Source organism: Grammomys surdaster, unplaced genomic scaffold, assembly GCF_004785775.1.
Source record: "Grammomys surdaster isolate TR1022 unplaced genomic scaffold, NIH_TR_1.0 125769, whole genome shotgun sequence".
NCBI classification, from domain to species: Eukaryota; Metazoa; Chordata; class Mammalia; order Rodentia; family Muridae; genus Grammomys; species Grammomys surdaster.
The window spans coordinates 1737349-1749848 of NW_021620600.1; the positions used below are offsets into that span (position 1 = coordinate 1737349).

At 50.4% G+C, this 12500-nt stretch overlaps 2 protein-coding genes across 3 annotated transcripts in view; one reads left to right on the forward strand and one right to left on the reverse strand.

Annotated features, from left to right (window-relative positions):
* Ush1c (USH1 protein network component harmonin) overlaps positions 1-8031 on the reverse strand; it is a 44453-nt gene extending 36422 nt beyond the window's left edge. For both annotated transcript variants that reach the window (XM_028788866.1, XM_028788867.1), the window contains exon 1: positions 7938-8031. In XM_028788866.1, coding sequence (XP_028644699.1) covers positions 7938-7973 — 36 coding nt within the window. In that variant the 5' untranslated portion in view covers positions 7974-8031. The remainder of the gene's footprint in view (positions 1-7937) is intronic.
* Positions 8032-10882: 2851 nt separating this feature from the next.
* The window catches only part of Otog (otogelin), a 72253-nt gene continuing 70635 nt past the window's right edge, over positions 10883-12500 (forward strand). Inside the window, exons 1-3 of the mRNA XM_028788915.1 lie at positions 10883-11024; positions 11392-11452; positions 11607-11667. Of these exons, the coding sequence (XP_028644748.1) occupies positions 10925-11024; positions 11392-11452; positions 11607-11667 (222 nt within the window). The 5' untranslated portion in view covers positions 10883-10924. The remainder of the gene's footprint in view (positions 11025-11391; positions 11453-11606; positions 11668-12500) is intronic.

Consider the following 12500-nt stretch of genomic DNA (forward strand, 5'->3'; position numbering starts at 1 on the left):
GTGTGTGTGTGTGTGTGTGTGTGTGTGTGTGTGTGTGTGTGTGTGTGTGTGTTATTAAGACAAGGTCTTACTATGTTCAGAACTCTGCCTGCCTCTGTTTTTGGGTTCTGGGATGAAAGGTGTGCACCACTACTCCTGAATCTCTGCACTGTTACAGAAGCTTGGCGCATGTGTGCGTGTGGGAGGGGGGTGAGCTCAGCGGTAAAGTACATGAGGCTATAGATCTGATACCTAGGATGCCCCCCCCCAACACCTACTATTTCACTGATCTGTAATGAGGAAGAAAGTGGAATATCTTTTAAGAGATGCTCTGAACCCCAGTGGTTCTGTTTTTCAGTGGGAACATAACATTCTGTCTGTTAGGCTTGAGAGAGCATCTTGTCTAATTCTAGCCATGGGTGGGGACTGCAGGACAAGGTCAGGAGAGGGACTGAGCTGTGGAGAATCACATCTGCTATGTGTTTAGGTTTAAGCAGCAAGGGGCTATCCTCATGGATGACACTAACAGCCACTGACTGGAAACTAGAACATCTGGGAACTGGAGAGGACTTGGCAACTTTAGGGCTCAGGATTCTATTTTTCTGCCTTCCTCGAGTCAAGCACAGACACCCTGAGACCATGGTCTTCCTAGAAAGCAGCCTGTTCCTGGGGCCCAGGACTTGTGAACAGCTCCTAAATGTTGAGTGGTATATCCAGGGCCCCCCACCCATAAGTCACACCTGACCTGGCTACTTCAGAGGGAGCCTGCAGGCCCAGTTCTGCATCACCAGGGAGCTGACACCAACCCTGTCTGGATTTATCCACTTCTGCAGGGTCATCTCTGTATCCTGTGTAGGGCTCAGGCTGTATCTAGACAAGCATTTCCTTGGACACAGTAGGCCCTTCCCAGCTGATACCACCCCCCCCCCCAACCCCCCTGCTTTGTTCTTTGTTTTTTGTTTTGTTTGAGACAGGGTTTCCTCTGTGTAGTCCTGGCTGTCTTGGAACTTACTTTGTAGACCAGGCTGGCTTCGAACTCACAGAGATCCATCTGCCTGTTTCTGCCTCTAGAGAGCTGGGATTAAAGGTGTGTGTCACCTTCGGCAGCAGTGTCCTCTCTTGTAATGTCTAACTTGCCCTTTCAGAACCATATACCAAGGAGGCAGCCTTGCTTGGCTTGGACTTCTCTGAGGTAGGAATGTGAAGGTGAATGGCAGGGGCTTCATAAACAGTGGGACCATTCCCACCCCAGAAACGTCTCCAAGGAGACGTAAGGAGACAGTCCAGCTTTGTTCCCTCAGTCTGCAGACTTTCAAGGGCACAAAAGAAAGAGAATATGGAAGTCTCTGGAAGTCTGGCTGTGAGGTGACAGTCCACCATCACTCAAACTGCCCTTAAGGATGTTTCTACGGGGCTGGAGAGATGGCTCAGTGGTTAAGAGCACTGGCTGCTCTTCCAGAGGACCTGAGTTAAAAATCCGAGCACCCGCATGGCAGTTCACATCTGTCTGTAACTTCACTTCTGGGGGAATCTGGCACCCTCACAGGCATGCAGGTAAAACAGCAATGCACATAAAATAAAAATAAAATAAAAACAGTCCGTGTTATTCAAATTCAGTAGAACTGTCTCCGCCTGGGATTCTCCCTAATGCCACTCCAAAAATTAGCTTTATGAGGCCTCTAGGCATTGTGAACAATTCTAGAAGCATAAAAAGTACTCAGCACATAGTAGGCCTCAACATTTCATATCTTCTCTCCTCTGTGTCTGTGATCTCTGTTTTCCTGTGGTGCGGAGAGCGCATGCCATGGACACAGATGCGCACTTCTGGTGTCTGCTGAATAAGGACTGAATTCCATCTGCTTGTCTCTGGAGCTTTCCCTCTGTCCTGCTGCAGTCTCGGGTCACCATCTTGTATCACTCAGCACACAGGTGTCTACAACGGCCTTGCGTCTGTTTCCTCCTTGCAGAAGAGCTGGTCTCAGACTCAGCCGAGGCAGCCTGCTTGCCTCCTCCAGTGGGAGCCGTGTCTTCCTTCAAGGTGAGGGCTGAGCCTCCTCCTCTAGGAGGTCCAGCCTAAAGTCCCCTTCCCAGTCCCCAGCCTCTGGCTCTTGTCTCACTGATTCATCCTAACTCTGCTCACCCATCTACAAGCTTACCCTGCCAATGATCCCAGGAGGTAGGTCGCAGTATCCTCACTTCACAGATGAGAAAACAGAGGCCAAGACATGAGACTGATCTGAGACTCTAGCCTAAGCTTGTTGGCCCTAAAATCCCATCTATCACATGGTATCTGCTTCCTGTGTATTCCTTTGAGTTCCTTAGCCCAATACGCATTTATTGAGCACCTATTGTATGCAAGATGCTGATCCTCTTTCTCTAACTGCATTTAGTAAGTTTATTCTTCTCTAGGCTCCCACTTGGCATAGGAAGCAGAAATCCCCCCAAACACTGCTCACGGTGCACAGGAGCTGTTGGGGGTCTCTGCCACACCATCTCCCCCTAGTACTAATGGTCTCCCTCTTATACACAGAATGTATTGTGCTCTGAGCACTTCTCCCTCTCTGTGCTCAAGCCCTTTGCCTGTGACACTGAGGAGAATGTAGGTTTGGCCTTGGTGGCCTTTCAGCCTCTTCTCCTGGGGCTTGTCCACAGGGGCTGGCTTGATTAGATCTTGTACAATTCCACCTCATGGAGAAACCACTTGGGAGAGAATGAAGGGGCGATGATCAGTTAAATAATTCATGCTGCACATGGCATGCTCCTTGAGCTGCTGTGGGGGATTAAACGGGCTACAGGTAAAGCAGTTGGTGTGGCTTCCAACTGCATGTCCTGCCTTTCCCTCGATGTGCCCAGCCTCCTCCCAGCCCTTGTTCTAGGCACTGTGCAGGGCCTCCCATGCCTCCTGGCTTACTGCTGTGTTCAGCTGGCAGAAGATACAATCAGGGGACCAACAATGTGAGGAGAGAGGAGCGTGTCCTTGGTCCCTGACGGCTTCTTGCACCAGCCCGAGCTGCTCAGGTCTACCTGCTCTTCCGTACAAGTTCCTCCAGGCTGGAGATGAGCTGCCTGTTTGTTGTTGCAGCCCTGGCTGAGGCGAGCTTAGCATTTCAAGGGATGTTGCCTGAACCCTGGAAATTTACCTCCAGCATCACCTCCTCATGGCCACACCTTCCTTCAGTTCCAATGCACTCTTTGTCCCCATCTCTGCCTTGGTCCCTCAAGTTGTATTGGATTTTCCGTCTTTACTCTCTTGTCTCCTCCACACCTGTGCGAGCCACAGAGACTCTAATGTAAGCATGAAGGGCAGGCCAGCAAAGCCCTCCTGGACTGTGTCTGCACCTCTCCCTGCCTCAGTTTCCTGTGTGTAAAATACCCACATACTCCCCATTTTTAAGGGAAAAAAAGTGGGATTTCTGATGGGGAATGGTGGCGCTCACACCTTTAATCGCAGTACTCAGGAGGCAGAGGCAGGCAGGTCTCTGCGAATTCAAGCCAGCCTAGTCCACAGAGAGAATTCTAGGACAGCCAGGGCTACACAGAGAAACCCTGTCTCAAAAACAAAAACAAACAAACAAAAAAGGATTTCATCTTATGAGGGATAATTGTTTCCATTTTTAAATCAATGAATTAATAAAGAAAGAGTTCAGTCTCTAGAAAAGCAGGCAGTCATATGTTTATTAAATAAAAACTAGGTAAGAAGAGAAGATGAAAATTCTATACTCTTTGCAGCTGCTAAGATTTGCCCTCCACAGAGGCAGGTGAGGTGAAGGCCCAGCCTTCCTTCCACACAGTAAACACCTCAGCTTTATTTGACCCTTGTTTTATTATCTTCTGTTCTAATGTCATTAAAGCTGCTGTGAGGAAAACATCCCAACGACCAAAAGCAACTTAAGTGAGGAAAGGGTTAATTTCCCATCACTGGGGGAGTCAAGGCTGGAATCAAAGAAGCTAGTCAACTGGCATCCACAGTCAAGGGCAGAGAAAATATATGTATCCCTGTTGCTTGCTTTCTTATACTCATGTGGTGTCTTCACTCTCTGATACTGCTGAGAACCTCCTGCCAAGGGAATGGTGCCACCCACAGTGGGCCAGTCTCCCTGCCTCAACTAACAACCAAGACAATGTCCCACAGACAAGCCCATAGGCAATCCAATCCACTCAATTCCTCAATGGAGACTCTCTTTCCAGGTGATTTTAGGATAAGGCAAGTTGACATTTAAAACCAAAGGGAACATCTCCCATCTTAAAAAAAAATCCAACACCATGAAAGTGTGGCTGACAGGTGAAAAGCCTTTTACATTTAATGTATACAGCTATGAGAGTTTGAGGGTGATAATACTCCTGTGAGATCTTCACCATTAAGGTCATGGACATAGCCTTCATCTTCTCTGGAGTCCTATCTTAGTGGGGCCTGGTGGTGCAGGACTATAGTCCTAGATACTTATGGGGCTGAGGCAGCAATGCCGCAAATTCAAGTCCTATGTAGGCTAGAGAGAGTTCAAGGCCAACCTAGGCAAGTTAGTGAGGTCTTGTCTCAAAAGTAAAAAGTACACACATCTCCTGGTGTGTATCTACAGTCCTAGAACCTGGGAGGTGGTAGAAGGATTAGAAGCTCAAGGTCTGTCCTTTGACAGGCAGTAAGTTCAAGGCCAGCTCAAAACGAAACTAAAGTGAAAGGGGTCTGAGTGTGGCTCAGCTGGGTGTGTGGGAGTGAGATCCCAAGGGCCAGTCCTGGCCTCCCATTGCGCCCCTGCTACTCCTCTGTGACCTGGTGTTCCTTCTTGCTTTCTCCTCCAATCTGGGCCTCTGGTAATACCCCTGCATCTTTTCTCCTCTGGGTGAGTACATCCGTTCAGGGCTTTATGCCACTCCTACCCCAAGAACTCCAGAACGCTCCCCTCTAGCCCCCCACAGTCCTCTCCATCAGAAATAGCTATCTACAGGGTGCCTCAAATTTCAGACATCCCGAAGGGACTCAGGTTGGCTCACATCCACAGCCTAACAGCCCCACTCCCAACCTCAGTCAACGGGCAAGACACTCATGTCCCAAATCCTACTGAGTAAAGTCCTCTCTCCTCTCCAGGAGCTACAGGGCCAATTCTACTTCAATGTAAACCATTCTCCGTTAGCTGAGTCCTTTGAACTCTGAAGAAAACCCCAAGTCATTACTGCCTGCACCTCACCCACTTACCCCCACACACTGCTCCCCGCTCTGCATTTCCTCCCAGCGTCCTGCCTGCTGTTCTAAAGCACTGAGGGCAGGTGCTTGTCTCTCTGCACCTGCAATTGCTCCCTCTTCCTCATACACCACATGACACCTTCCTCTTTTTCTAGGTTCAAATGTCACCTCTTTAGAGATCCCTGCCCAGCTACTTAACATACCACCTGTTGGTCTCTATTCCCTCACAGGGTTACGCTTCTCTCAGCATTCAGCACAGCACCCCATCATAAGATACTGTTAGTTTCCTTGGTAACTGTCTTCCCTACCAGGGCATGCTCCTGATGATTGGCAAGGCTTGATGTGCTTCTGGGTGCCAAAACTCTGCCTGGCATAGATTAGGAGGCCAGAGAGTGTTTACTACACATATGCATGCATGCATGAATGAATGAATGAATGCCTAGCAAATCCTAGAAGGGAGGGGCTCTTCTACTCTCATTCACCTCACCCCTCCCTGCTTGACTGGCCGGGGGCAGGGTACACCAGAGCTGCTCATAAATGTATGATTGCTGGAGAGGCAATAAATGTTTTCTGAGCAAATGAGTAACCAGGTTTCTGCTGGGAACAAAGAGGCTGCTTTGAAAAGCTGATGTTCCACTCAGCTCCAGGGAGAGACCTTAGTCCCTGAGCATCCTGGCCTGGCCCTTTCCAACCCAAGGCTGTTTCCTCCAACTGAGAAGGGCAATTAGTGCTTTTGGACCAGAGTGGACCAAGAACTGGAGCGAACCTTTACAGTAACACACGCAGACTTTGGTTGGGGATCAGAGCACCCCACACTCGAGTACCTAATCCTGTCTCACACAGTGCAGCCCCTTCACAACAGAGGAAACAAAACCTCAGAGATCCAGTGGCTCACTCGAGGTCAGTGAGTGGCAGACAAGAGCTGACCCTCAGTGCTGGGATTCTCCAAGAGCCCAATTTACATCACACACACACACACACACACACACACACACACACACACATCTCCTTCAGCCTTCATGACAATGGTATTAGTTAAGGAGTATGCTAAATAGGCACATTGGAGACCTGAGTCACAGAGAGATCACCCAGTATCAGCTATGACAACACATTACTTTAAACACTGCCTCTAGCAACTGGAGATTTAGATTGTAAACTTCTGCTTAGGAATGAATGTCCCCAAAACACTCAGGAAGGGGTCTTTAGGACAAGCAATAGAAAGCTGTAAACTTCACTTAGCTTGCCTGCCTCTCACCCTCATCTTCCCTCTCAGCTCCCGGATGATCCCTGCATGAGAGAAGAAGGCTGTTGCTACATCTGAGACTGCAGGGCACAAAGTCCAGCCCAGGCCTTGCTTACTAGGATGCCTGCCCTGCCTGTGACACGGAGACATTAATAGGTAATGACTAAGGAGAAGCCCAGAGGTGGAAACGCAGAGGCCTGAGGTCCTCTAGAACTAGGGGAGGAAGAATACAGGTTAAGTAGAGTCAAGTCAGAGAGACTTCAGGGACCCTGGATGTGACTCTCTCCAAAGAGGGAAAGTGTAGGCAACTCCACTGCAAGAAACTGAAAGAGAAGTCGACTTTACGGTACTCCCAGCCCAAGGCCAGGAAAGAGAAACTTAAGCTCAGACCCGAGACAGGAGCCTTTAAAGTGGGTTGACTGAAATCGACACTCAGCAAATGTTAACTGCAGCTGAGCTGGCTCCCTCCTCCCCGCCCCCGCCCCCGCCCCGACACGCATATCCCTGGGCTCAGGGCGCATCACCGAACACAGATGGCCCCCTTGACATTCAGCAGTCCCCGACTCCTGCAGGACTTTCAGCCACTTCTCATGGCTGGAAGTGGGAGTAGGAACGTCTTGGCCTTGTGTTTAGGAAACTTCCACCTCTGCGGCTCCTACCAAACCTCGATCCCAATGCTCTGTGCCCAAGGCCTGCCTCCCATCCACACGGGGTAGGCCATGTGAGGGTGAAGACTGGATCTGACACAAAATGAGTAAGTGCTCAGAACACATTTAAATGGATGACTGGCTGACCCCTGACATTAGGCCAAAGCTCTTGGCCTGTGACCTCTGTGGTTTCACAGTGACTGTCTTCTGGGCATATCTGGGCCTCTATGTGGAAGAGAGGAAAGGGGGCACCAGACTCCCTTTAGGCATCCTATGCCCTCAGACTGGGAAGGGGTTCAGCTTGGTATCAAGTGTCTGGGTATGTATACAGCTCCCTTCTTTGGGCAGGGCCTGTGAGGAGCTGTTGTCCCCTGGCTTTACCACAATCTGGGTGCTAGGAGGCCACCACTGGTTCCCCTGTCCTTCTGTGGCCTCCACAGACCCTGTAATCTGAAAAACACATTAGAAATTTCTGACTCCAGTCAAGGTCTTGGAGGACCCCCTCACTGGGACATATCCAGGGAGGTAAGAGTCTACCTGAGGGCTCTGTCAGACCAAAGCCAGGCGCTTCACATCCTGGCCCCTTCTTGGTTTTCCCCCATGAAGATTGTCAGTACTGGTTCAAAACTGCTCCTCAGCACTGTTGGGTTTTCTGTCCAGTTCCTAGCCCCTGAAGGGCCAAGGAGAAACGGTATTTTCTGGAGAGGGTCAATCAGTAAGCCTTATACCTGGATTTTCTAGTGTTCCTGGCTCATTTTACTGGGACACTTTCAGAAGTTCCAGTCTGACCAAGTCTCTCAGACAAGGGAGAGGACTCTTGCCTATCTCCCACCCACCCGGAACAGGGACTTCATAGTCCCCATCGCGCAGGGTACCTCTCAGCTCTGACCTTGTGTCGGAATTCTCGGGCCACCTTCCGGTCCATGACTGAGTCTGATCCAGTTGCGCTGCAGCTTGGTCCGGTTCTTAGGGTGCCTGGCTGAGGTGCTCCGCAGGTCAGCCACCAGGACAGGACCTGCTTCCCTCAGAGCTAGAGGCGGGGCCTGGAAGAAGCAGGGGCGGGGCTGGGAGGAGAAAGGACAACCTGGAGGCGGGGTCACCTGTCCAGTAGTTCTGCCCAGCGGCCCTGGAAGAAAAGAAGCCGGTGGTGTGGATGTGCTAATGGTGACTCAGTTAGTGAGGCGGCAGTTTTCTTCAGAGTGGTCCCCACACAGATTAAGGCAGAAGATCGAGGAGATGCAGGACGGCAGGGGTCAGGGACAGTTTGAGACTTCTTTTCCTTGCTGAAAGAGCATCTCATGTGGCCCAGGCAGACCTTAAAGTGAATATGTAGTAGAGCAGGATGGCCCTGAGCTCCAGATCCTCCACCTCTACCTCCCAAGCTTTGGGATAACACGCCTCGCTCACAGTATCCGGCGGAGATTCGGAATTTTTGCAGTCGTATGGGAGTAGTGATTCAGAGATTCTTCTTGTAGGTGGACTCACGTTCAGAAGCCATCCGCCTTTTTGAACCCACCCCTCCATCGCACCCCTCCGTCGCACTCCCACCCCACCCCCACCTCCACCCCTTACTCCCCACACATCTCGCCTTCTTCTAGGTTTCAGCCAGGCTTCTTCAACTCGCCTTCTTAGTACAAAAACTCCGGGGGGTGGGGCAGAGGGGTGAAGGCTAGGTCTTACTGTGCCCCATGTTGAGGACTTGCCCATGTTGGGGAATGTCCTCATCTACTGACTCTCTTTCCCTCCCAGCTTCCTTAACTGTTCTGCCTCAACATAACAGAAAGTAATCCACCACACATGGTCTCACACACACACACAGATGTGCTCTGGGACCTGTGGCCCTTGTGCCTGAGTTTAACAGAGTATTATTACCACCTCACGGGATGGGCAAGGAGATCAACAGTGGCTCATATCAGGTAGGCACAAGTGTAACTTCAGAGACACGAGAAGGCTTTTCTTTTCCTCTGCCATTTGCCAGCAAGCAGCCTATTTTCATGGTGGTAAAACTATGGCCTAGATGAAGATATAAATATATTTATGTAAGATCTGTCTGGGGAAATAACTTGAAGTATGATCCAGATTCTCCCCTTCTGCTCTAGTATCGCTCTGCTGCTGTGGAAAACACTGTGACTTGGGGAAGGAAAGCTCTATTCCATCTTTGGCTCCCAGGTCCCTTGCTGACAGGCAAAGGCGGGAACCAAGCAGGACTGTGAAGCAGAGACTGGAGGAATGCTTCTTGCTGGCTCAGTCTCTGGCTTTCCTGCTCCCAGGCTCCTGCTTAGCTAGCTTGCTTTATAGATCTCAGGACCACCTGCCCAGGGATGGTGTTTTCACGGTAGGCTTTCTATAAGTTGGGAGCCAGGCTATAGCCCAGCCTCTGTCCTTCACTTTCTTCTGCATCAATTAATACTTGAGACAATCCCCACAGACAAGTCCACAGGCTAATCTGACCTAGGCTTTCCTCTCAGCTGACTCTAGGTCCTGCCAAGTTGACAGTTAATGCTAACTAGGACTCTTGTTATTAACTTAGTAAGTCAGAAACTGGACAGAAAGGCTCATGGGGCATTTAGTGGTCCAGAAAAGACCACATGAGACACATGAAATATAATCCTCTTTTAATTTCCATCTTTGATTCTCTTTTTCCTTCTCTGCTTTTCAAGTTCTTTTTTTTAATTTTTGTGCATGAATGTTTGGATTGTATATATTTATGTACACTGCGTATATGCCTGGTACCTGCGAAGGCTGAAGTGGGTTCCTGGGGTTAGAGTTATAAACAGCTTTATGTAATATGGATGCTGGAAACTGAACCCCAGTTCTCTGCAGGAGCAACAAGTCCTCTTAACTACTGAGCCATTTCTCTAGCTGCTTCTGAATTTCCTAAGTATGTCATGTGGCTGTTGGTTTCATATTTAGGACCCGGGGGGGGGGGAGCCCTTTTCCAGAAGAACGCAGCCAATAGCCACTCAATCCTTCTTTCCTGGGACCATAGACATTCTTTAAAAACTACTTCCCATTTGATTTTTAGTGTGGCACTGGGTCTGTGTTCCTTTGTCACAAATGTCTGTGCTCTGAGACCACCCTGTGTTCTTCAGGACGCTCTCCTTGACGCTCGGCCAGTGCCTTCAAGAGGCCAGCTTGTCCACCATATGTTTAGAACAGTAAGTGGCACACAACAGACTCTCAACAAATCTGCTAAATGGCCGTGTGTGTCCCACATTATAGCCCTACCCAGGAGCTTGTGAGGAGTCAATCCTTCCTAGACATGAAGTACCTCTTGTTCATAAAATCACAGTTGTCATCATTCTGGCGTTGATGGGAACAGCCGAGCACCTTTGTCATTCACACAATATTTCCTGAGCCAGCACTGGCATGCCTGTGGACTAAGGCCTTTCTCACTACTGAACAGAGGATGGGACTTGGGGCCCAGATGAAGCTATGGTGGGGGGCTATGGAAGCACAGACTAGCACTGCATCTTGAGGCCAGTCTCTGACTCTGCTGAGTGGCACTTCACAGGCCTCAGGTGGCTCTCTGTAAAAGGAGAGAGGCAAGTAGATATTCATCTACTCTGGTGGAAGGGGCTTCTAGGACCCAGGTGAGGGAATCAGAGTCTGCCCAGCTTGTCTCATTGCTCCCCCAGAGGCCTTCCCTGGGGAAAGGTAGTCACAATGGAGGTGAAAGACAAAGACAAGGCTGTAGCCTGTCTCCCAACGTATGGTAATGAACTGGGCAGTCCTGTCACTCTAGCCTGGGGAGGAGTCAAGAGCCTGAGAGGAGGGCCTAAGGGAGAGGGCAAGAGGAATTGCAGCTGCGAGTGGAGGTGTGACCTACCTAGGAGCAGAGCCCAGCGCCAGGATCTCCGATAGCCTGGTACCCTGATGGGACCCCGCGCGCCCAGACTATGCTTGCTTCTCTCTTGCTTTTGTCTTTTTAGGGTTGAGCCTGCTGCGGAGTTCAAGCGCACGGTGCAGAGCCATGGTGAGAAGGGTTGTGAGCTAGGGGAGTCTGGGGCTGGGGGAACCTTTAGGGGAACAAGTCTGGGCTGGATTGTAAAGAAGAGAAAGGGCAGAGACCTGTGAGAGAGGAGGAAGACATCTAGTCAGCTCAGCCTGGGACACAGATGGTTCTAAGGTAGTTGAGAAGAGAAGCGAGAGGGAGAACTAGAGAGAACTGAGGCCCAACGGAGGAGACCTTCTCTGGAAGGGTCCTGGGAGCTGGAGAAAGGGGTTGAGAAGATGGGGGTGGGCTGGGGTGGGGGTGGGGTGGGTGCCCAGTGGAAGAATAGAGTGGGAGGTCCCAGCGAAGGGGGTTTTAACGTAGAGTGGAAAATATGGTCCCTCCTCAGCCTCAGCACTTACATGGAAAGCCAGTGCAGAGCTGCAACAGGAGCCTGCCCCTGAGCCCAGGTAAGTCACTGCCTCTCCAGCATTCCACCTCGAATCGTATTCTTGGCACACATGATCCCAAGGGCTTAGTGTATAGGGAGGGTTGGGCTTTGGGGTGAGTGGAAGCAAGGCTGCTCCGAACTCCTCACATACGCCGGGCTCGTTTCTCATGCAGCCATACCTACCAGGAGAGGTCCCTGGCAGCAGAAGATGTCACAACAGTTATAGAAGGCCAGGTAAGAGATGCCTAGGGGAGGGGATGTCCCTGGGCAAGGGGCTTTTTCTGGGCCTGAGGTAACAGAAGATTTTCTTGGGGGCTATGTGGAGAGGAGCAAACACTCCTGTGCATGTCTGAGTGTGTAAATTCATGACATCTGTCTGCTCCCATTTTCCTAGTCTCTTGGGTCCCTAGTATTTCTTCTTATGAGAGACAGGCACAGGCCCTTTCAGGAGACAGCTGAGTCCTTTCCACCCCAGAGGAGAGCAGGCAGGAGAGGGCTTAAGAGAGTGGAGTTCTCCTGTCTTACCTGTGAATGCTGGAAATCCTTTCAAAGGCCCCTTTCCATACCCTATGCAGTGCCACAGGACGGCAACTCTGAGAGGGGCAAACTGGGCCGCCTGCTGGGGCCTGCAAGGAAAGACTGTTCAAGAATGGAGGAGAGAGCGTGAGGAAGAGCACTTGAGACTGTCCTCAGACCTGCACAACTCTCACATGTACACACAGACACAGTCACACACCCACATGCACACATCGCACAGACATACTTGTTCAGACACACATACATAGACACACATACATGCACACACACACATACATGCACACACACATACACACACATACATGCTCACACACACACACATATATGCTCAGACACACACACATGCATGCTCAGACACACACATACTCACACACACAGACACAAACACACATACATGCTCAGACACACTCTCACACACACTCAGACACACATGCACACACACACACACACACACACACACACAAACACCTGACCATCTCCTGGGGCCCACTGATTCCTGACCATTCTGTGGGGCCCACCCTCCTGGGATC